At 39.0% G+C, this 23,816-nt stretch overlaps 1 protein-coding gene across 1 annotated transcript in view; it reads left to right on the forward strand.

The window, feature by feature from the left end:
• Window positions 1–23,816, forward strand: part of COL19A1 (collagen type XIX alpha 1 chain) — a 364,353-nt gene that overhangs the window by 77,057 nt on the left and 263,480 nt on the right. Inside the window, exons 9-10 of the mRNA XM_060114554.1 lie at window positions 7,430–7,474; window positions 10,081–10,125. Of these exons, the coding sequence (XP_059970537.1) occupies window positions 7,430–7,474; window positions 10,081–10,125 (90 nt within the window). The remainder of the gene's footprint in view (window positions 1–7,429; window positions 7,475–10,080; window positions 10,126–23,816) is intronic.

Below are 23,816 nucleotides of genomic sequence, written 5' to 3' on the forward strand. Positions count from 1 at the left end.
AGGATATTGAGTATAGTTCCCTGTGCTCTACAGTAGGACCTTGTTGTTTATCCATCCTATATATAATAGTTTGCATCTGCTAATCCCAACCTCCCAATCCTTCCCTCCCTCCCCCTCCCTCCCTCTTGGCAACCACAAGTCTGTTTTCTATGTCTGTGGATCTATGTCTGTTTTGTATATAAATTCATTGGTATCATTTTTTTAGATTCCACATATAAGTGATATTATGTGATATTTATCTTTCTCTTTATGACTTACTTCACTTAGTATGATAATCTCTAGGTCCATCCATGTTGCTGCAAATGGCATTATTTCATTCTCTTTTATGGCTAAGTAATATTCCAGTGTGTGTGTGTCTGTGTGTGTGTGTGTGTGTGTGTATACACACACACACATACCACATCTTCTTTATCCATTCATCTGTTGATGCATATCTAGGTTGCTTCCATGCCTTAGCGCTATTGTGAATAGTGCTGCTATGAAAATATGGGTGCGTGTATCTTTTCTATTTATAGTTTTGTCCTAATTATTTTATTTCTGGTATAGATTACTGAGATACTCAATAGGGAATTTAGAAGTGTAATTGTTATTTTATATAGACGTCTACAAGTTCAGATAATAGAATTTTCTTAATGTGGCTGTGTCCAAAGGAGCTTTTTGCAGCCTAGTCAGGGTTGTCATAGCCTGTGGAAGGTCATGCATGAACTTGTTGGGTAAGAGAAGAAGATTCGAGAGGATGACCACAGTCAGTATCTTTCTTTCCTCCCACCATCACTGCATTTTCACAGATCACTGACTTCACAGCTGAAGAAAAATTGCATCTATTTCATGAACTCTCCTTGGCCACCAGGCAGACTTAGCAGCCCTGCACTCTGCTCATGTAGCACTTTGTTTACATTACCCACATAGTCTGTGTGTCCTGGTCCCCACTGTGACCTCTTGGAGAACAAGGGCTGGGGATCCCTCTCACACCTGTCACCCCAGTACCTGTCCCAGCGCGTGGCACCTCCTTGGTTCTGCATAATGTTTGTTGAGCTGTTAGAAAACCATGCCGAGGGAGGATTGGAAAGGCCCCCAAAGCCGCGAGGCTTCGGTCCAAATCTCCTGTACTGTCTGCAGAAGCTCACTTCAGGGAATAGGAGGGCCAGAGACTCTCCCGTGTCTGGTGAAGCTGACAGGGGTGCTTCCGGGGGTGACGTAGAAATAGAGGGAAGAGTGTGCAGCCCCAGAACTGGCTTCCCATTTCCCTTGGAGACAACATGCTCTCCCTCCTCTCTCCAGCATAAATCTCTAGGTGATTTTGCTGCCTTGTCCTCCGTACTAGGTTTGGAAATCTCCTGACTTTCTTACAATGTTGCTAAGGCATGTTCTTCCTCCAGACCTTCACAGCCATTTATCTCAGGTCTAAAGATAAGTAACCAATGCCTTCAGTGCATTGAAGCTCCAGTAGAAATAATTGATACAGAATAGAGCTCTAAATTACTCAGCAGAAGGACTACTTCGGACCAGAAATAGTTTGCAGTTACTGGTGTCTTACTGCCTCCAAGTAGGAGCTTACTGATGACACTGTCCTTCTCTTTATATCTTCAATTATCTCGTGTTAGAATACTTGATGCAGATGTCAGTTACTGCACTCTAGATAGTTCAGTGGATGATTTACACTAAATGTCTTCTGTTTCCCTGGTACTTTTGTGAAGCTTCAAGTTTACTTAAAGACTGCCTTCCAGCTAGTCTCACAAGAAAATGAAGAGCCCACACACTCATTTTTAACAGATCCACTTGAAGAAAACCGTACTGATGACATAGGAGCGTAGATTTTGTAATGGGGTCTTACAACATTGGCCAAAGCTCAATTCCCTAACTTTGCTGTAAGTGGAAAGAAACGTTTACGTCCCCAAACCATTTCAAAATTAGTTGTTTTTTATTTGACTAACTCAGCGTAATTTTCACTCCAGTGATTTGAAAAAGGATTGTAAAAATATCCTCTTTGAAAGGAAAACTTAATGGTTTTAGTTGACTACAAGTTCAGTGTATGCACAAGCAATTTAGCTTTAAAAAAGCAACTTGGGGCCTCCCTGGTGGCGCAGTGGTTGAGAGTCCGCCTGCCGATGCAGGGGATACGGGTTCGTGCCCCGGTCCGGGAGGATCCCATATGCCGCGGAGCGGCTGGGCCCGTGAGCCATGGCCGCTGGGCCTGCGCATCCGGAGCCTGTGCTCCGCAACGGGAGAGGCCACGGCGGTGAGAGGCCCACATACCGCAAAAAAAAAAAAAAAAAAAAAGCAACTTGTAGTAATGCAGGTATTGTATAGTATCCAGCACAAGGGGTGTGTGTGTGTGTGTGTGTGTATGCCAGTCCTCATCTCTGTGTGGTTGAGACCATATCTGGAGTGATGCGATGAATTCTCAGTGCCACATTTTAAAGGACAGTGTGTGCCCACGGAACAGTTACTGTAATATTAAGGGACTCCAAACTATCATTTGAAAAATGATTGGATTACTGAATAGGCTTGATGGTGACACAAAGGGATGTCATGTATAAGTCCCATATGATGTTTGTCCTGTGTGAAATAAGACCAATGGGCAGAAATTTGGGAAAGGTTAACTTGGATTCAGAAGGCATTGTTTCAATATCCATATATCAAATTGTTTTGTTTTGCTCTCCACAATGCAAATTAAACAGCAAACTAGCCTGACTTTAAGAAGCGTTCAATAGGGTCAGTGCCTTAGCAGATTCTTTGATGGAGCTGGTGGATACAAATGTATAAATTTGCACCTGTCCCTGTATTTAAGAATACCCACCCCTGTTGTTTTCTAGGTGTGTGCCTTTGCGTGTACTTGTGTGCACACAGATACACTCAGGTTAATAGTTTTTGAGAAAACAGATGTTGGGTTCAGCTGCTACTAACTCCCCACATTTATATTACTATGATTAAAACATGTATTGACCGTGTATTACCGATGGTGGGCTGGCTTTCTCTTCTTTGAAATGACCATAAGAATAAGCAGTAATAGGGTCTCATTCGTTTTTGTTTAAGAATGTTTTAAATTTGCCTTATTCTGAACATTCATGTGATAATATATCCCCATGTGTTAGCTGAATGAAGGATCCAACAAATACAAAGAATTCAAAAAGTTTGAAGTTTTAAACCCTATGAAGTACCTAGCTTTTCTACTTAACAATTTATTTCTTGGAATGAAGTCCCAGAATATGGAAGGAAAACATACTCTTCCCTGAAATAAAAGGACTCTGAGTGGACGGGATATCGGAAAAAATATAGGCGGTATATGTTTTATTTCCTGAAATAGTTAGTTGAGTGGCAGGAATTTAGAACCATAGAAAAATTAAATCCCGAAAGATTATGGCCTGAGGACAGCATGACTGTTGTTGGAATTATAGAGGTCAAGTTAGTGAAACACAAAATCATAATCAGATTTACTTTTGGCTGCTTCCTTTATTGGTTTTCATGCTAGGATTCTGGCATTCCACTTCAGATATTTGTTCCAGCTATTTCACTCAAAACTCAATTTAAGTAAATTTACTCTTAATGAATATGAATTAATTAGTGGGAAAATATTGATATACTTCAAGTGTACAGTAAATTCAAACAGAAGATTGTGTCCCTGGGAAACTTGCTCTAAGTAAAATGATAGGTCAAATCGCATTTTTAAATATGGAAACAGTATTATAAATAGGATCTCAGACTTTTTTTAAACATCTTTATTGGAGTATAATTGTTTTACAGTGGTGTGTTAGTTTCTGCTGTATAACACAGTGAATCAGCTATGCATATACACATATCCCCATATCTCCTCCCTCTTGCATCTCCCTCCCACCCTCCCTATCCCACCCCTCTAGGTGGTCACAAAGCACGGAGCTGATCTCCTTGTGCTATGTGGCTGCTTCCCACTAGCTATCTATTTTACATTTGGTAGTGTGTATATGTCCATGCCACTCTCTCACTTCGTCCCAGCTTACCCTTCCCCTTCCCCGTGTCCTCAAGTTCATTCTCTACATCTGCAGGATCTCAGACTTTTTAATCAAAGTCTGAATGCCTAACTTTTTAAAGAAAAATATCACCAAAACATAGTATATAACTTTCTATTTTCCAGGCTTAGGTCTAGTTATAAGGGAATTTTCATTTACCTGCTTAATCTGCCTTTCTTTGCTTGGTCTCATTGGTACTAGGTTTGCAAACTACAGCCCTAGGGAGTGTGATTCTTTATTAAATGCCTTTCAGACAGCATGTATTTCCTGCATAAGAAAAGACATTGATTCCAGTGTCAAAGAAATCAGGAAAACTAATAATTTATCTTGTATGCCTAGCTGTGTTTACTTCCGGGAAATGAGCAGTGATAAAAAGGAGGTAAAATGAAATCCTTTGATAAGCTTTTCAGAAAGCCCCCAGCTGCTCCTAAATCACACCTAAGTTTTTTTCCAAAAGCTTTCCAAAGAGGTTACTTTGAATTCTCGAAAGGGTTTCTTAGAGTTTCTCTGTGAATTTGAAGACACGCTCTGTATTACACTAATAACAGGGCATCGATGCTATCAGCAGCAATGTTAGATTTTGCCCTGCTTTATATTACACGTATTCACACATTGCCCATCTGAAGCCTGAATTTGTAATACAAAAGGGACGCAGGCCCTTTGATGGAAAAACCTGTAATAGAAAGTATATGCCAGAGAAACAAATTTTGAAAGTTATAGTAGATACAGGAAACATTGGTTATAATTTTCTTTCAATAATGGGCTAAAGTATTGATGGGAAGCCAGAAAAGAAGCTTCTTATTTCCTCCTGTGCTGAAACCGGGAGCACCGAGGGACAGCAAGAGTTTAGAAAAAAAACAGCTAATGTCTGCTCATCCAGTAATTTTAGGCAGGCATTTATTTGTTGGATAGAATTCAATTTGACCCCAAGCTGCATGGGCACCAGAGCTTTGAAACTGTGATTCAGAGTAAAGAAGGGCTCATTCTGTTGACATAAATTAGGTTTTAGATAAAGTCTTGACGGGAGAAGCATAGTCTGTTAATCAAAATTTTGCTCTTTAAGCCTATTTTCTTCATTAGCTGTTATGCTACTTAGTAGTTTGTTTTGTTTTGTTTTGTTTTGTTTGAGATATAGTCAGAAACGAATATGCTAAGTTATCCCTCAGGGACTGGAAAAATGACAAATGACTTTACATGATTATAAGTTTCTATGTCAGACATCTCTGGTAACTTTGAGAAAATCTGTGAGATGAAAATAAATTGGTTTCTGAATACCAAAGTTACAGACTTTAAGCTTCAAAAGTTTCTCAGTATCTCAAAATCTTTCACATGTTGTTGTGTCACGTGAAGCCAACTCATTTCCTAGAAGAGTAATCAGTGGTGTCCATTGGGCTATCATGGAGCTTAGAATTATGTTTACAAAACAAATTTTGGGTCAGGAAAGAGCAGAGACCAATTAACACTGGCTATAGGAAAACATCTTAATTGCAACAATCGTAAAACCAGTGTCCGTTAAAGAGAGGAACATTCTTCCTGTCAAGGAATAATGGTACCCAGTTGACAGTGCATCTGGGTGTGACCCTAACCTGACATGTGCCAGAGGTGGCCCTTTAGGTGCCAGTCTTTGGAGCACATGACACATAGGAGTGAGCTGTGAGCAAAGAAAAAGGGAAGGAGCTACTGACATTGCTTTCTTTTTTCCAAAAAGTATTTTTGACAGTGTAGACTGTGTCAATGTACCTTACCGGATTACAAACCATATCTTGTTATCGTGTGTAACTTGTAATATGATGTAAAACATTATATTGGACCAACCAATGAAAATGATTCTGCTCCTCATGGACAAGTGGACATGCTTCTGTGACGAGTAACAGCTCAGTTTCCATAGAGTGTTCCCTGGTGTCAAAAACTTCATGTGCTTTGACTATCCCTTTATTAAGTGAAATGGGAAGTTTCTAATATATTTGTGGGATGCCTCAGGTCTAGAACTATAACAACTTTTTAAATGATAGAAATATATTTATTACATAGATAAGTACATTGTATTTTATTGATGCCTCAACACTTGGCCACAAAGTTTTGCTTTTAGTGTTTAGTATATTCTGTGATGGTAACAGTTACACTGTGTAGCACAGATAATTTAATCTAGTTAAAGAGAAGCCTTAGTCTTTAAAATATGTTGTGTATATAGCAGTACACTGCTGGCAAGAATGACTAAGCCTTTCCAAAAATGTATTAATTGATGAAACGATAACGATCTCTTTAGGCTTAAACAGAACATATTATTGCTATTTTAAAATTTGAAGATACGATTTTTTCTTCATATATTTGAATTTTATTTTAAAAACTCTAAGAAGTGGTATCTAACTTCATTTTAGATAATACTTTAAAAACAAACTGTTGTTTCATAGATGTTTGCTAGGAATAAAGCAGGTCAGTAGAATTGTTAGTTTATTTTGAGCTTTCTAAACCTGGAAATTTGGGAGCCCAAGTCACATCCTTGAAGCAGCAGAATTCCTGAGGCTCCACTGGGAATGTGCACATCCTCCCAGGAGTATCTTGTTCTAGCTTGTGTGCCATTTGCAAACCAGACTTGTCAAAGAGATGGCCCATGAATTCCAGTAATGGAAACTGATAGGCATCTGCTGAAAACCTTTGTACCCAACACAGGAACCAGGTGGATGGAAAGAACTCAAAATTCTCCCAAGTAACTGTTTCACGTAGAACGGCATTGGGCACGTCTTCAAAACTGATCTAAAGGCAATCAACGGGAATGAGAAAGAAAGTAGTTATGCTTTATATAGATAAAAATATTTTAAATAAATAAATAAAAAAATATATATATATATATATATTTAGTTTTTAGATAAGAGGTTACTTACAAGCCAGAATGAAATCTTTTCCATGAAACAGTGCAGGTGGGTGATTAGGTGCGCAGAGATGAAGTAGGTGAACTTGAATTCCATGTGTATATCCTGATTGTGTAATCATCTGTAAGAAGATGGTCATAATAGTTGTATCTACCTGATAGATTTGTTGTGAGAACAGTGCCTGGCCCATAGACAGCCTGTGTCAGACTTTAATATTATGCCCAGAGGTTTAAAAGAGAGAAAATAAAATAAAGGGCACTAAGTAGCACATGGGAAAGCATGGGCTGTGCAGGCTGAGAGACCTCCATTCAAATCTTAGGTGATGCTCCTAGCTGGTGACCTTGAGCATGCTACCGAACCGCTCAGGGTCTCTATTTTCTTATTTTCTGAATGCAAGTACTAGTCCTGGAGTTGGGAGATGAGGGATGGGTTCGAAGCCCCCTGTACTTGATACACGTTCAGCATTAGGCTGCCTTTCCTCCCAGCCTAGAACAAGTTGTTAAAAAACACAAAAATTTCTTTATTCACTTGTTTTTTGTGGCTAACAAAATTTATTCTGTGTATTTCTTTTAGGGCGAAAATGGTTTACATGGAGCTCCAGGCTTACCTGGTCAAAAGGTAAAGAGATTTTTAATGTTTCATATTAGTTAAGAACTTTAACATCTTGAAAGTTGAATGCGCACATAATATAGTGAAGATTTAGAAAATGTGTTTGATGAAATTGAATTCCCTGAGTCAACCAGCACTTGAACTTCCTTTCCAAAGGGAACCCATGGAAGCAATCCCTTCTCAAAGGACCTGCTTTAGGAGGGAGCTTTATCAGAGAGGTTTAGCCACATGCTTCTCCGGAGAAGTGGGCAATCATGCTTCATGGGGGCCCGGGGAGTGAGCACAGCTGCTCTGGGAATGTTTTCACTGTTGAGTCTAAAATGAAGACTGGAACAGGCTTTACTACCTTTGACAGTGTGTGGTTACTTCTTTTCCTTTTTGTATTTCCCAGATTGAGCTAAACGTGATGGTTACAGTGATATAAAACATTAAATATTACAAAGATGCCACAACTAATCTCTTCAAAAAATTCTTTCAGAATGATAAATTCATAATCAGTAGGGATGTTTGCACTGGCCAGGGTGCTTCTTTCTGGGCCTAGAATCTTTCTCCTTACCAAGGTAAACTTCATTTCACCCCTTTATTGTCCATGGGCTGATTTTTCCTCCTGGGAAGAAATATGATTGTAGGTGACCAGCATTATTGGAAACACAGAGACTGGTTTATTCCAGTTTCCTGAAGGGATGGGGAGCCCCTTCAGGTGGCACCAGCTGTCATGATACAACCTGGATAATCCCACCACAGGGGAGAGCATTATTGGTGCAATATTAGCTGCCCACCAAAGCCAAGTATATCATTTCTATGCACTGGAGAAGTTTTACAGATCTTAGCAACAGGAAGTCGGAAGTTACTATCGCATCTAGGTTTTGCTCTGTAGCTAAAAATTACCATTAAAAAGATATGCACGTATTTATAGTTACAGCTTTTGAAAAATCTTTCTTTACTTGCTTGATGAAGATACCAAGATTGAACTGGCAGTGATGAAATGGCAAGCTTCTGCATTTCTTCACAGCAGTTCTAGATAAAACCCATTGATACAGCAGGTGCTGCATCTGTGAGTCGACTTGCCAGCCAAGGGATGTGTAGATTTATCTTCTGGGAAACAGTTTTGGACCTTCCAGCAGCTGTTTATGGTGGCTGCGTCATGCTGGCATTGTGGCCAATGTACTGCGGTGTTCAGCAGCTTTGTGTCAGCTTGAATTAACAGATCAAGTGAAAGTCTATATTTTAGGAAAAATGGTAGGAAAAAGATAGACCACACATTCAGTGGCAAATATACCCAAATACTAACTTACTTTCTTTCCTGTACCTTTTTTGAAGGTAGATAAAGCAGAAGTGATTATTATTATTATTATTATTTTAAATTTTATTTATTTATTTTTGGCTGCGTTGGGTCTTCGTTGCTGCGCGTGGGCTTTCTCTAGCTGTAGCGAGCGGGGGCTACCCTTCATTGCGGTGCGGGGGCTTCTCATTGCAGTGACTTCTCTTGTTGCGGAGCACAGGCTCTAGAGCGCAGGCTCAGTAGTTGTGGTGCATGGGCTTAGTTGCTCCGCGGCATGTGGGATCTTCCCTGGCCAGGGCTCGAACCCGTGTCCCCTGCATTGGCAGGTGGATTCGTAACCCGTGCGCCACCAGAAGCCCCAGAAGTAATGATTTAATCTGGTGTGTGTGTATGTGTCATCGGCTGTATGAGTATATGTATAATACACACATAGTAAAAAGCAGGCATTCCTTTTCTTACATACAAATTTTAATTACATTAAGTGTCACCTTGTTTGAAGCACTGCAGATAAAAACTGGAGATAAGAAACCCTCCATCTCTCATCTCGGTTTAACTGAGCGCTTCCTGCGGGTGGAGGGGTGGGTATGACCCAACCCCAGCATTCCCTTGCCGGCTAGGCTGTTGTGAGTGCCTGATGTATATTTGCCATTCAATGAATATCTGTTGATCACATGAATGAAACATCAGTACTCTAAATATCTGTGCAGAGTTAAGTGGGAAAATAAGCTTGTCAGATCAGAGAGGTTTTACTAGAAGAACAGGGGGTTTATACCTCTCAGAATCAACGTGGTGAGTGAGAGCCCACACCTGTTCTGTGCTGGAGAGGCGGGCCATCTGGGTGGGAAAGAGCCTGGTGCCGGTGTCAGAGCCCGAGCCTGAGCCCTGGCCTCGTTAATGTCACACCTCTCTCTGGGACGGTCTTCCGTGGAAGTCAGCTTGAGAAGGATGTTTCTGCTGCATCTGGTGGAATAAATAGTGGTAGTAATAACAATAGTAATGGCTAAATGAGTCTGCACCAGGCACGCTATTTGATGCATTCAGTTCTCCGAACACCTATGAGAAAGGTACTTTGGTTGCAGAAATTCCGGTTTATGGAGATTAAGTTGCGTTGCAAGTAGTGAAGCTATAGGTTTTACCCTAGAAAATTACTCCTTCAGTGTTTACAAGTGTTTAAATTTTGTATAAGTTAATATTGGCTTCGATCTTACATTTTAGAAATGGTTTTAATATATACAATTATTGATTTTTCAATATTAGAAACGATTACTATTATTATTATGTGTGTTAAAAGTAGTGTGCCTGTTATTATACACATCACATTCCTCTTCTACAGGGAGAGCAAGGTTTTGAAGGTAGCAAAGGAGAAATTGGTGGAAAGGTAAAGATCACTTTTCATACTCATTTGTAAAAATAAGTTGTGTTCTTGAAAATATTTTGAACTAGAATATTTAACTTGTTTTTGTGCTTTCCATAAAAGCAATTCCATGATTTTATAGAAATAATTTAAAATATGTGCTTCACTTAAGGTAGACTTACCATATCGATGACTGTCATAAATCTTTCTACACTTGCTTAGGTGGTAGTTATTTCTACATATTTCTAGTTAAATACATAAATAATTATACATAAATACATACATAAATAATTCAAACATTTATTAAGCATTATATTTTTGTGCTATAACATCATAGATGTGCTCATGAAATGTCCAAGTCTAAATAAATGCTTTGTTTATATGTACACCTAGCTTATCAGTGGAATTTTTCCTAAGGAAGTAAATAAGTAGAACTAATTGTAATAGTCAAGGTCCAACAGAAAAAGGATGGCACATTCAAAATAGAATAGTGTGGAAGAGTTGAATAAAGGGAATGTTTAAAAGGCAGGGGCAACATTTAGGAAAACCGTAAGGATTGTGCAATATTCCAGACTGGGTTATAGGGAACTCCTTAAACCCTGCCAGGTTACTGGTTACCAGACTCAGAGGTAAAGAAAGCCATGTGGAGAGGGCTGCAGGTTGCAGCTGAGAGAAGCTGTTAACCCCTCCATTCAAGCAATCGTTTCACACATTCACAGCTTTGTACTCAAAGCGTAGAGGGTAGAAGTGTCTTAGTCATCCAAAATTTCCCTTCACACAATCATTTGCATTCTTCTGCATTTCATATGTCTAGTTTTATTTTCAAATAGAACAAAAACAGCACCATTCCTTTGTTTCATAAACTGCCATGTAATTGGACAGCCAGAAGGGAGGCTGGAAAGGGAAAGAGATAATCTCAAATTAGACTGTGTGGCCTGTGTTGAGTTTTATGAGCAGTTATCAGTTATTTGCTTCTTCAGTAAGTATTTATAGACGGAATGAGCGTCTATTATAATTATAAGACAAATTACACATGTTGTAAGCTACTTGCTAATTACTTTTCCTCACAGAACAGTGAGGGGGAAGGAAGGATAGCCATATAATTATCGTATAAATGAAGAGAAGTCCATTGAGTGATGACTATTTTTTAAGTGGATCCTCCTTCTTAGGAATCTTTTGAATATTTTTGCTTTAGAATAACTGTCATTGCAAGACCATGGCTTTAAATAAATGCTTTACACATTCCTGTTTTATTAATGGGAATTTACCTGTAGGAACAAGTAAGAATAATCAAGGAAAACAGATATATTCTCTGTAATTTAAAGTCACCATCTCACTAAAATCTTAGTGGCTATTTTGATATTTTAGATATATGGTTGGTATTGCTTAGTAATAAATAGATTCTCACAGGCTATGAGGTATTGAAAAACATTCAATACATCTGGCTTCAAAGATTTCCCTTCTAATTCCTCATATCTGTTAACTGTTGCCTTCAAATAGTCCCTATCACCAAGAGGTGAAAATATTTATGGAGAATATGATTGAGTTATCAGGAAGAAATAAAGCACCAAGTAGAACAGACAGTGTCTTGAATGAGAATTACAACTTAAATGGTTTATAGTCAAATGTAAGATTCACATAACAACACTTATGTTAAAAATATGTTCTGCTTTGATTTTTATTTACCATATATGGGATGTTTGAGTTTCTTCAGTGTTACATGCTATGTATTATGATACATGACCACACATATTTTTCCATAAGATAAATAGTTGATATCCAAGTATTCATTTCTAGATTAGAAACTTTTTGTTTCTAGATTAAACAAGAAAAGTATGTGAGGCACTCATTTCTGTGTGACACCAGAATGAGATTCTTGGACTGCTTGCAGCACAATTTGTTTTCTGAATGAAGACAATCTCATTTGAATTTCAATTCTTTGTGGAAAACTGAATATATAGTGAAAATAAGGCTCACCTTTCTTCTTCAATTACCTTAATGTGGCCTCTACTGTGTTTAAAATTTGACTGTTATAAATGACAAAATTCACGAGTTGCAAAATGAAATAATTCAGGATTATTGCTGTTGTTCAGAGATATCATATCTACCAAAGCCACATAGCTACTGACCAAAAAAGGAAGTTTATCAACTGTCAAAGAGAAAATACCATATGATGGTTTTCAGGTGATATTTCTATAATCCAGTATAAACCACGTAGAGAAGCTGGCTTTCAGGCCAGCTTATCCCAAGCTGGACTATCACGGGTTCCTCAGTGTATTGAAGATGCTGCCCTCAGTCCAGAAAAGAACCCATGGAACTTGAGCAAGTGTAGAGGACCTCATTTGAAAGCATATTCCTGAGTCTGTCTATAGCAACTTATAACAGGGCAGAAACTCACGCCTCATTACCTAAGCAAACACAGTTCAGCCAAGTCAGTCCTAAAGTAAAAATTATTTGAAGGGGTGGTTCTTTCTCTCCAAGATTAGTTTCTGATGCTGGCAAGACTCTCCCAGAGGACAGCTCTCTTCAGGTTTGCCATGTTCTGGTTTATCTTAGGAACGACCTCACCCCACTGACTGTTACTGGCTGGAGCATCATTCAAGGATCCCTGGATCCCTGACAGCATAGCCTGTGAGGCAGTAGAGGGGATGTCTATATCCTGGCTGAGGAATAGACCCCCAGCTGAGGTCTATATTCTGACTTCTCTGTTTCTATAGCAGTGAGCTTAAACATCCCTTCTTTGGGGGATTTTCCTTAGGTTCCTTCAGTATTACTGTAGATGTTATATGGCTACTACTAGCAGTAAACAAAATGAAGAGTTCACTCTTCTTTTTTAAAAAATTTATTTTATGGAAGTATAGTCGATTTACAATGTTGTGTTAGTTTTTGCTGTATAGCAAAGTGATTCAATTATACATATATACAATCTTTTTCATATTCTTTTCCATTATGGTTTATTACAGGATGTTGAATATAGTTCTCTGCGCTCTACAGTGGGACCTTGTTGCTTATCCATCCTATATATAATAGTTTGCATTTGCTAACCCCAAACTCCCACACCATCCCTCTCCCCAACCTTGGCAACCACAAGTCTCTTCTCTATGTTTGTGAGTCTGTTTCTGTTTTGTAGATAAGTTCATTTCTGTCATATTTTAGATTCCACATATAAGTGATATGTGATATTTGTCTTTCTCTGTCTGACTTACTTCACTTAGTATGATAATCTCTAGGTCCATCCATGTTGCTGCAAATGGCATTATTTCATTCTTTTTTATGGATGAGTAGTATTCCACCGTATATATGTACTACATCTCCTTTATCCATTCATCTGTCAATGGACATTTAAGTTGCTTCCATGTCCTGGCTATTGTCAATAGTGCTGCAGTGAACATAGGGGTGCATGTATCTTTTAGAATTATAGTTTCGTCCAGATATATGCCCAGGAGTGGGATTGCTGGATCATAGGATAGTTCTATGTTTAATTTTTCGAGGAACCTCCATTATGTTTTCCCTAGTGGCTGCACCAATTTACATTCCCACCAACAGTGTAGGAGGGTTCCCTTTTCTCCACACCCTCTTCAGCATTTATTATTTGTAGATTTTGTAATGATGGCCACTCTGACTGGTGTGAGGTGGTGAAGAGTCCACTCTTGATGACAGTTATTCCCACTGTCAGCCTTCCTCGTAATGACACAGCCAAACCAACTCTTGTTATACAACCAAGGTAGATGCAAGAGCTAGGCTCTGAATATCACTTTAGAAAAAGGCCATCTGGCAGGGAGTCAATGAAGTGATCATCATTCCTAAACGCTGAGCCCAGATCTTTACTTTAGATCTTTGTGAAAATAGGAAAATTACTTTAGATCTTTGTGAAAATAGGAGTATTAATCGGTTGCATTTATGAAAAGGAGCAAATAGAAAAGCAAATGTAAACATCTGCTTCATAATAGAATTCAATATTTTAAGTAATTGCTTCAGATCATGTAATTTAGTTTGCTTTTAAAGTTCTCATTCTTGTATGTTGTCAATCAAACCCTAACTGACTTAAAGTTTAAAAACTAATTTCTTCAGCATTAAACTTGATTCTGCTGTGCTTTACTGTTAACATATCATTTAGTTGTGAGAGAGAAGCATCCAGTGGCAACTGTTACTCTCGCCACAGTGTTCCTGACATTTTCTAGCGAAAACGTTGTCCATTTTGGTTCATTCAAGAGTGACATTTAAGATAATATGGGAACACATGGCAGCAAACCTTTACAGGGATCTAAGATGTTTCAGCAACTGTGAAACTTTTCCATTTGACATTGAGATTATCTGGTCTCTTCAAGATCTCTTAAGTTTAATGAAAAGAAAAGAGAACAAGCAAATTGTTTTCTGTCATGAACCATGTGGCTCCAGGAGTTGTGGGCAGTGTTCAACAGTTCACGTGTTCTATAGTCTAGAGTGTTCATGGTTCAACAGTGTCTGACTTACGGGCATTACCTACTTTCATCATCTTGATCAATGATCTTTTCTTTCACCCTGAGTTAAACTAATAACAATAACCATAACCATAACACTAAGAAATGCATATGATTCCTGCTTTAATTTATCTCTGAAAACTTTGGAAAACTGGTTGCTATAAATTTCCAGTGACTTGTGATTTTTATTGTCTTCTTACCAGAGTGTTGTCTATGTCCTGAAATGCCATATATTTATTTAAATCATAAAATTATATTTAAATATTTATTACTCTGGTTTTATAGCTGTTGCAAATACTTTACCTGACAGAATCCACTGGAAAAACATCTAACTGATGCCTATTTAGTTGATTTATTTAACCACATATTATTGTATTGTATTACTCAATATAAGGTAGTATAATCTGTAATATAATTTTGTAGAAAATGTGATATTCAAATGAATAAAATTATTAAAATGTCTATTGTAATGTATGGTTATGTACAATTACGCTTTACTAATCCAAAACTATCTCGGTTATTTATAATTAAGGCATGCATCTGACCATTTGTATTTCTTAATTTTCAGATGACATAACTCAAATTTTCATTGGCCATCCTAGAATAAAATATACATTTAGGCTTAGTGTTGATTTTATGAATGATATGCAGCCTTTTGCCTTCTAGCATTAAATATCATGAGATTATAGTCAATAAGGCAATCAATAGTAATTATTTGCTACTAGAAACAAAAATTATGGCTTCAAATAAATCAAGACCTTTTACACTGGAAGATATTTTCACTTTTCGTTAGTCAATTTTCCATCCAATTGTTGTTATGGTAATTGCACATAGAACTTGAGATGAGAATTTGAAGGCATAGCTGTGGTATTTTTGCCATTTAAAATTTTGTTGGAGAATGAGAAAAAGCCTAAGTGAGTATGCCTATATAATATGCATAAATTATTCTTCAGAACCTTCTGGGGTAGCATCTTGGTCGTTTGGCAGGGAACACACATTCCTAGTTTCTAGAGAACTACTCCAGGGAGAGCCTAGACTTAACAGTTCATTGTGGAACTGATGGTGACCTATCGTAGGATAAATGGATTCACATTCCTGTGTCCCGTGTTCTAATCCAGCTCTGCCATGCCAGCTGTGTGAACCTGGACATGTTCCTTGCTGTCTTTACCTTACTCTCCTTTTCTATAAGATAAAGATAATTCATACTTATGGGATTTTTGTAGGAGTAAAACAAGTGCCTAGTAACTATAAGGTGCTCAGTAAATGCTAATATCCCCAACAGCCAAAATGTAAATATTGATATTTTGAGGAAAATAGATTCGATATAATTACTATGTCTAATTTTTTATTTGCCTAGTATTACTTCCTAATTTTACTTCTAAATAAGTAAGCAAAAGATGAGAGGATATATTAGTTAGCTACTGGCGTGTAACAAATCACCCTAAACTTCAGTGGTTTAACACATTCATTTGTCTAGCTTGTTCTCCTGTGTTTTAGCAGTTTAGATTGGGCTTATTAGCTCAGTGACTTTGCTCCCAGCTGGTCTTGTCTAGGTTTGCTGTGTATCTGTGCTCAGCTGGTGGGTTGGCTGAAGGTGGCTGGTCTAGGTCGGGCTCTGATGGACAGCATGTCTACTCAGATGGTCTCCCGTCCTCCAACGATTATCCTGGTCCTGTTCTCAAGGTAATGGCAGGGGGCCAAGGAGAGCAGGCAGAAGCACATAAGGCCTCTTGAGGCCCCTGGTTCAGAGCCAGCATGCCATCAACTCTGCCACATTGTGTTGGCCAAAACAAGTCCCAAACCCAGCCCCGATTCAAGGGGTGGGAAAACAGATGTCACCTCTTGATAGCGACAGAGTCTTATTGCAAGGGGTATGGCTACATAGAGGGGTGAAAAATGGGACCATTTTTTAAATAAATTGAATGCAAATGAGATAAAATTTCCTTTTTTTTTTCTAAATGGTAACATAGATTTTAACACTTTGTTTTTCAAATTTTTTACCATGAACATGTATTGCTTTTATAATTCTTTTTTTTTCAACAAATTTAATCAGTTATACATATACATATGTTCCCATATCCCCTCCCTTTTGCGTCTCCCTCCCACCCTCCCTATCCCAACCCTCCAGGCGGTCACAAAGCACCGAGCTGATCTCCCTGTTGCTATGCGGCTGCTTCCCACTAGCTATCTACCTTACGTTTGGTAGTGTATATATGTCCATGCCACTCTTTCACTTTGTCACAGCTTACCCTTCCCCCTCCCCATATCCTCAAGTCCATTCTCTAGTAGGTCTGTGTCTTTATTCCTGTCTTACCCCTATGTTCTTCATGACATTTTTTTTCCTTAAATTCCATATATATGTGTCAGCATACAGTATTTGTCTTTCTCTTTCTGACTTACTTCACTCTGTATGACAGACTCTAGGTCCATCCACCTCAGTACAAATAACTCAATTTCGTTTCTTTTTATGGCTGAGTAATATTCCATTGTATATATGTGCCACATCTTCTTTACCCATTCATCCGATGATGGACACTTAGGTTGTTTCCATCTCCAGGCTATTGTAAATAGGGCTGCTATGAACATTTTGGTACATGTCTCTTTTTGAATTATGGTTTTCTCAGGGTATATGCCCAGTAGTGGGATTGCTGGGTCATATGGTAGTTCTATTTGTAGTTTTTTAAGGAACCTCCATACCTTTCTCCATAGTGGCTGTACCAATTCACATTCCCACCAGCAGTGCAAGAGTGTTCCCTTTTTTCCACACCCTCTCCAGCATTTATTGTTTCTAGATTTTTTGATGATGGCATTCTGACTGGTGTGAGATGATATCTCATTGTAGTTTTGATTTGCATTTCTCTAATGAGTAAAGATGTTGAGCATCCTTTCATGTGTTTGTTGGCAGTCTGTATATCTTCTGTGGAGAAATGTCTGTTTAGGTCTTCTTCCCATTTTTGGGTTGGGTTGTTTGTTTTTTTGTTATTGAGCTGCATGAGCTGCTTATAAATTTTGGAGATTAATCCTTTGTCAGTTGCTTCATTTGCAAATATTTTCTCCCATTCTGAGGGTTGTCTTTCCATCTTGTTTATGGTTTCCTTTGCTGTGCAAAAGCTTTTAAGTTTCATTAGGTCCCATGTGTTTATTTTTGTCTTTATTTCCATTTCTCTAGGAGGTGGGTCCAAAAGGATCTTGCTGTGATTTTTGTCATAGAGTGTTCTGCCTATGTTTTCCTCTAAGAGTTTGATAGTGTCTGGCCTTACATTTAGGTCTTTAATCCATTTTGAGCTTATTTTTGTGTATGGTGTTAGGGAGTGATCTAATCTCATACTTTTACATGTCCCTATCCAGTTTTCCCAGCACCACTTATTGAAGAGACTGTCCTTTCTCCACTGTACATTCCTGCCTCCTTTATCAAAGATAAGGTGACCATATGTCTGTGGGTTTATCTCTGGGCTTTCTATCCTGTTCCATTGATCTATCTTTCTGTCTTTGTGCCAGTACCATACTGTCTTGATTACTGTAGCTTTGTAGTATAGTCTGAAGTCAGGGAGCCTGATTCCTCCAGCTCCGTTTTTCGTTCTCAAGATTGCTTTGGCTATTCGGGGTCTTTTGTGTTTCCATACAAATTGTGAAATTTTTTGTTCTAGTTCTGTGAAAAATGCCAGTGGTAGTTTGATAGGGATTGCATTGAATCTGTAGATTGCTTTGGGTAGTAGAGTCATTTTCACAATGTTGATTCTTCCAATCCAAGAACATGGTACATCTCTCCATCTATTTGTATCATCTTTAATTTCTTTCATCAGTGTCTTATAATTTTCTGCATACAGGTCTTTTGTCTCCTTAGGTAGGTTTATTCCTAGGTATTTTATTCTTTTTGTTGCAATGGTAAATGGGAGTCTTTCCCTGATTTCACTTTCAGATTTTTCATCATTAGTATATAGGAATGCCAGAGATTTCTGTGCATTAATTTTGTATCCTGCAACTTTACCAAATTCATTGATTAGCTCTAGTAGTTTTCTGGTAGCATCTTTAGGATTCTCTATGTATAGTATCATGTCATCTGCAAACAGTGACAGCTTTACTTCTTTTCCGATTTGGATTCCTTTTATTTCCTTTTCTTCTCTGATTGCTGTGGCTAAAACTTCCAAAACTATGTTGAATAAGAGTGGTGAGAGTGGGCAACCTTGTCTTGTTCCTGATCTTAGTGGAAATGGTTTCAGTTTTTCACCATTGAAGACGATGCTGGCTGTGGGTTTGTCATATATGGCCTTTATTATGTTGAGGAAAGTTCCCTCTATGCCTACTTTCTGCAGGGTTTTTATCATAAATGGGTGTTGAATTTTGTCGAAAGCTTTCTCTGCATCTATTGAGATGATCATATGGTTTTTCTCCTTCAATTTGTTAATATGGTGTATCACGTTGATTGATTTGCGTATATTGAAGAATCCTTGCATTCCTGGAATAAACCCCACTTGATCATGGTGTATGATCCTTTTAATGTGCTGTTGGATTCTGTTTGCTAGTATTTTGTTGAGGATTTTTGCATCTATGTTCATCAGTGATATTGGCCTGTAGTTTTCTTTCTTTGTGACATCCTTGTCTGGTTTTGGTATCAAGGTGACGGTGGCATCGTAGAATGAGTTTGGGAGTGTTCCTCCCTCGGCTATATTTTGGAAGAGTTTGAGAAGGATAGGTGTTAGCTCTTCTCTAAATGCTTGATAGAATTCGCCTGTGAAGCCATCTGGTCCTGGGCTTTTGTTTGTTGGAAGATTTTTAATCACAGTTTCAATTTCAGTGCTTGTGATTGGTCTATTCATATTTTCTATTTCTTCCTGAGTCAGTCTTGGCAGGTTGTGCATTTCTAAGAATTTGTCCATTTCTTCCAGGTTGTCCATTTTATTGGCATAGAGTTGCTTGTAGTAATCTCTCATGATCTTTTGTATTTCTGCAGTGTCAGTTGTTACTTCTCCTTTTTCATTTCTAATTCTATTGATTTGAGTCTTCTCCCTTTTCTTCTTGATGAGTCTGGCTAATGGTTTATCAATTTTGTTTATCTTCTCAAAGAACCAGCTTTTAGTTTTATTGATCTTTGCTATCGTTTCCTTCATTTCTTTTTCATTTATTTCTGATCTGATTTTTATGATTTCTTTCCTTCTGCTAACTTTGGGATGTTTTTGTTCTTCTTTCTCTAATTGCTTTAGGTGCAAGGTTAGGTTGTTTATTCGAGATATTTCCTGTTTCTTAAGGTGGGATTGTATTGCCATAAACTTCCCTCTTAGAACTGCTTTTGCTGCATCCCATAGGTTTTGGGTCGTCGTGTCTCCATTGTCATCTGTTTCTAGGTATTTTTTTAATTTCCTCTTTGATTTCTTCAGTGATCACTTCGTTATTAAGTAGTGTATTGTTTAGCCTCCATGTGTTTGTATGTTTTACAGATTTTTTCCTGTAATTGATATCTAGTCTCATAGCATTGTGGTCGGAAAAGATACTTGATACAATTTCAATTTGCTTAAATTTACCAAGGCTTGATTTGTGACCCAAGATATGATCTATCCTGGAGAATGTTCCATAAGCACTTGAGAAAAATGTGTATTCTGTTGTTTTTGGATGGAATGTCCTATAAATATCAATTAAGTCCATCTTGTTTAATGTATCATTTAAAGCTTGTGTTTCCTTATTTATTTTCATTTTGGATGACCTGTCCATTGGTGAAAGTGGGGTGTTAAAGTCCCCTACTATGATTGTGTTACTGTCGATTTCTCCTTTTATGGCTGTTAATATTTCCCTTATGTATTGAGGTGCTCCTATGTTTGGTGCATAAATATTGACAATTGTTATATCTTCTTCTTGGATTGATCCCTTGATCATTATGTAGTGTCCTTCTTTGTCTCTTCTAGTAGTCTTTATTTTAAAGTCTATTTTGTCTGATATGAGAATTGCTACTCCAGCTTTCTTTTGGTTTCCATTTGCATGGAATATCTTTTTCCATCCCCTTACTTTCAGTCTGTATGTGTCTCTAGGTCTGAAGTGGGTCTCTTGTAGACAGCATATATATGGGTCTTGTTTTTGTATCCATTCAGCCAGTCTGTGTCTTTTGGTGGGAGCATTTAGTCCATTTACATTTAAGGTAATTATTGATATGTATGTTCCTATTCCCATTTTCTTAATTGTTTTGGGTTCGTTATTGTAGTTCTTTTCCTTCTGTTGTGTTTCTTGCCTAGAGAAGTTCCTTTAGCATTTGTTGTAAAGCTGGTTTGGTGGTGCTGAACTCTCTCAGCTTTTGCTTGTCTGTAAACGTTTTAATTTCTCCATCAAATCTGAATGAGATCCTTGCTGGGTAGAGTAATCTTGGTTGCAGGTTTTTCTCCTTCATCACTTTAAGTATGTCCTGCCACTCCCTTCTGTCTTGTAGAGTTTCTGCTGAGAGATCAGCTGTTATCCTGATGGGGATTCCCTTGTGTGTTATTTGTTGTTTTTCCCTTGCTGCTTTTAATATGATTTCTTTGTGTTTAATTTTTGACAGTTTGATTAATATGTGTCTTGGTGTATTTCTCCTTGGATTTATTCTGTATGGGACTCTCTGTGCCTCCTGGACTTGATTAACTATTTCCTTTCCCATATTAGGGAAGTTTTCAACTATAATCTCTTCAAATGTTTTCTCAGTCCCTTTCTTTTTCTCTTCTTCTTCTAGAACCCCTATAATTCGAATGTTGGTGCGTTTAATGTTGTCCCAGAGGTCTCTGAGACTGTCTTCTGTTCTTTTCATTCTTTTTTCTTTATTTTGCTGTGCAGCAGTTATTTCCACTATTTTATCTTCCACCTCACTTATCCGTTCTTCTGCCTCAGTTATTCTGCTATTGATCCCATCTAGAGTATTTTTTATTTCATTTATTGTGTTTTTAATCGATGCTTGATTCGTCTTTAGTTCTTCTAGGTCCTTGTTAACTGTGTCTTGCATTTTGTCTATTCTATTTCCAAGATTTTGGATCATCTTTACCATCATTATTCTGAATTCTTTTTCAGATAGACTGCCTATTACCTCTTCATTTGTTAGGTCTGGTGGGTTTTTATCTTGCTCCTTCTCCTGCTGTGTGTTTTTCTGTCTTCTCATTTTGCTTATGTTACTGTGTTTGGGGTCTCCTCTTTGCAGGCTGCAGGTTCGTAGTTCCCGTTGTTTTTGGTGTCTGTCCCCAGTGGCTAAGGTTGGTTTAGTGGGTTGTGTAGGCTTCTTGGTGGAGGGGACTACTGCCTGTGTTCTGGTGGATGAGGCTGGATCTTGTCTTTCTGGTGGGCAGGTCCACGTCTGGTGGTGTGTTTTGGGGTGTTTGCGGACTTTTTATGATTTGAGGTAGCCTCTCTGCTAATGGGTGGCGTTGTGTTCCTGTCTTGCTAGTTGTTTGGCATAGGGTGTCCAGCACTGTAGCTTGCTGGTCGTTGAGTGAAGCTGGGTGCTGGTGTTGAGATGGAGATCTCTGGAAGATTTTCGCCGTTTGATATTATGTGGAGCTGGGAGGTCTCTTGTGGGCCAGTGTCCTGAAGTTCGCTCTCCCACCTCAGAGGCACAGCACTGACTCCTGGCTCCTCAATTTGGGATGATTTGTTGTCTATTCATGTATTCCACAGATGCAGGGTACATGAAGTTGATTGTGGAGCTTTAATCCGCTGCTTCTGAGGCTGCTGGGAGAGGTTTCCCTTTCTCTTCTTTGTTCTCACAGCTCCTGGGTCTCAGCTTTGGATTTGGCCCCGCCTCTGCGTGTAGGTCGCCGGAGGGCGTCTGTTCTTCGCTCAGACAGGACAGGGTTAAAGGAGCAGCGTCTTCGGGGACTCCGGCTCACTCAGGCCGGGCGGGAGGGAGGGGCACGGAGTGCGGGGCGAGCCTGCAGCGGCAGAGGTCGGCGTGACGTTGCACCAGCCCGAGGCGCGCCATGCGTTCTCCCAGGGAAGCCGCCTCTGGATCCCGGGACCCCGGCAGTGGCAGGCTGCGCAGGCTCCCGGAAGGGCGGTGTGGACAGTGACCTGCGCTCGCACACAGGCTTCTTGGCTGCGGCAGCAGCAGCCCCAGCGTCCCACGCCCGTCTCTGGGCTGCGCGCTTTCAGCCGCGACTCGCGCCCATCTCTGGTGCTCCTTTACGCGGCGCTCTTAATCCCCTCTCCTCGCGCACCAGGAAACCAAGAGGGAAGAAAAAGTCTCTTGCCTCTTCGGCAGCTCCAGAGTTTTCCCGGACTCCCTGCCGGCTAGCTGTGGCACATTAGCCCCCTTCAGGCTGAGTTCTCACTGCCAGCCCCAGTCCTCTCCCTGTGCTCTGACCGAAGCCCGAGCCTCAGCTTCCAGCGCCGCCCGCCCTGGCGGGCGAGCAGACAAGCCTCTCGGGCTGGTGAGTGCCGCTCGGCACTGCTCCTCTGTGCGGGAATCTCTCTGCTTTGCCCTACCCAGGTATGTGGGGAGTTTCTTGCCTTTTGGGAGGTCTGGGGTCTTCTGCCAGCGTTCAGTAGGTGTTCTGTAGGAGTTGTTCCACGTGTAGCTGTATTTCTGGTGTATCTGTGGGGAGGAAGGTGATCTCCGCGTCTTACTCTTCCGCCATCTTACCCGGAAGTCTCTTTCTCTTGTATTTCTTTAACTACATCACATTAAACATTTATACACACAATTCTGTCATATATATTATAAATATTATTTTCATCTTAAGGTTTGTCTTTAATGTTTACTGTGAATTGATATACAGAAATTCTAAATTTCTCTGTTGACAATTGGTGTTTCTTTAATGATTTCCTTAATTCCTTCTGTATTTTGATATCCTGTGCTTTTAAGAAATCAGTTAAATATTCACTCACATTTTCTTCTAGTTTTGCTTTTACACATTGTAACCCTTTCTTCCACCTAAATGTATTTTGATGACTGTTATGAGATGAAGATGAAACTTGACATTTCCTTCAAAACCGTGTCTGATAATAATTTCCTTACACGTTTGTTCATGATGCTTTCTTTATCATATACTAATTCTTATATACTAAGATTATTTTAGGGGTATGTATTCTGTCTATTGATTACTGTATTGCTGCCACATTATTTTAATTATTTTAGCTCTTATAATACGTTTTAACATCTAGCACTGGAAGCACAGTTTCATTACTCTTCTCTTAAAATGTTTTCTTACATACTTTTACCCACTTATAATGCTACTTGCTACATGTTTAAATTTGGATGGTTACCCACTCTTTGATTTCCTCATCCTTCCACTGAGAATAATGATACTG

This window comes from Mesoplodon densirostris, chromosome 12 (genome assembly GCF_025265405.1).
Source record: "Mesoplodon densirostris isolate mMesDen1 chromosome 12, mMesDen1 primary haplotype, whole genome shotgun sequence".
NCBI classification, from domain to species: Eukaryota; Metazoa; Chordata; class Mammalia; order Artiodactyla; family Ziphiidae; genus Mesoplodon; species Mesoplodon densirostris.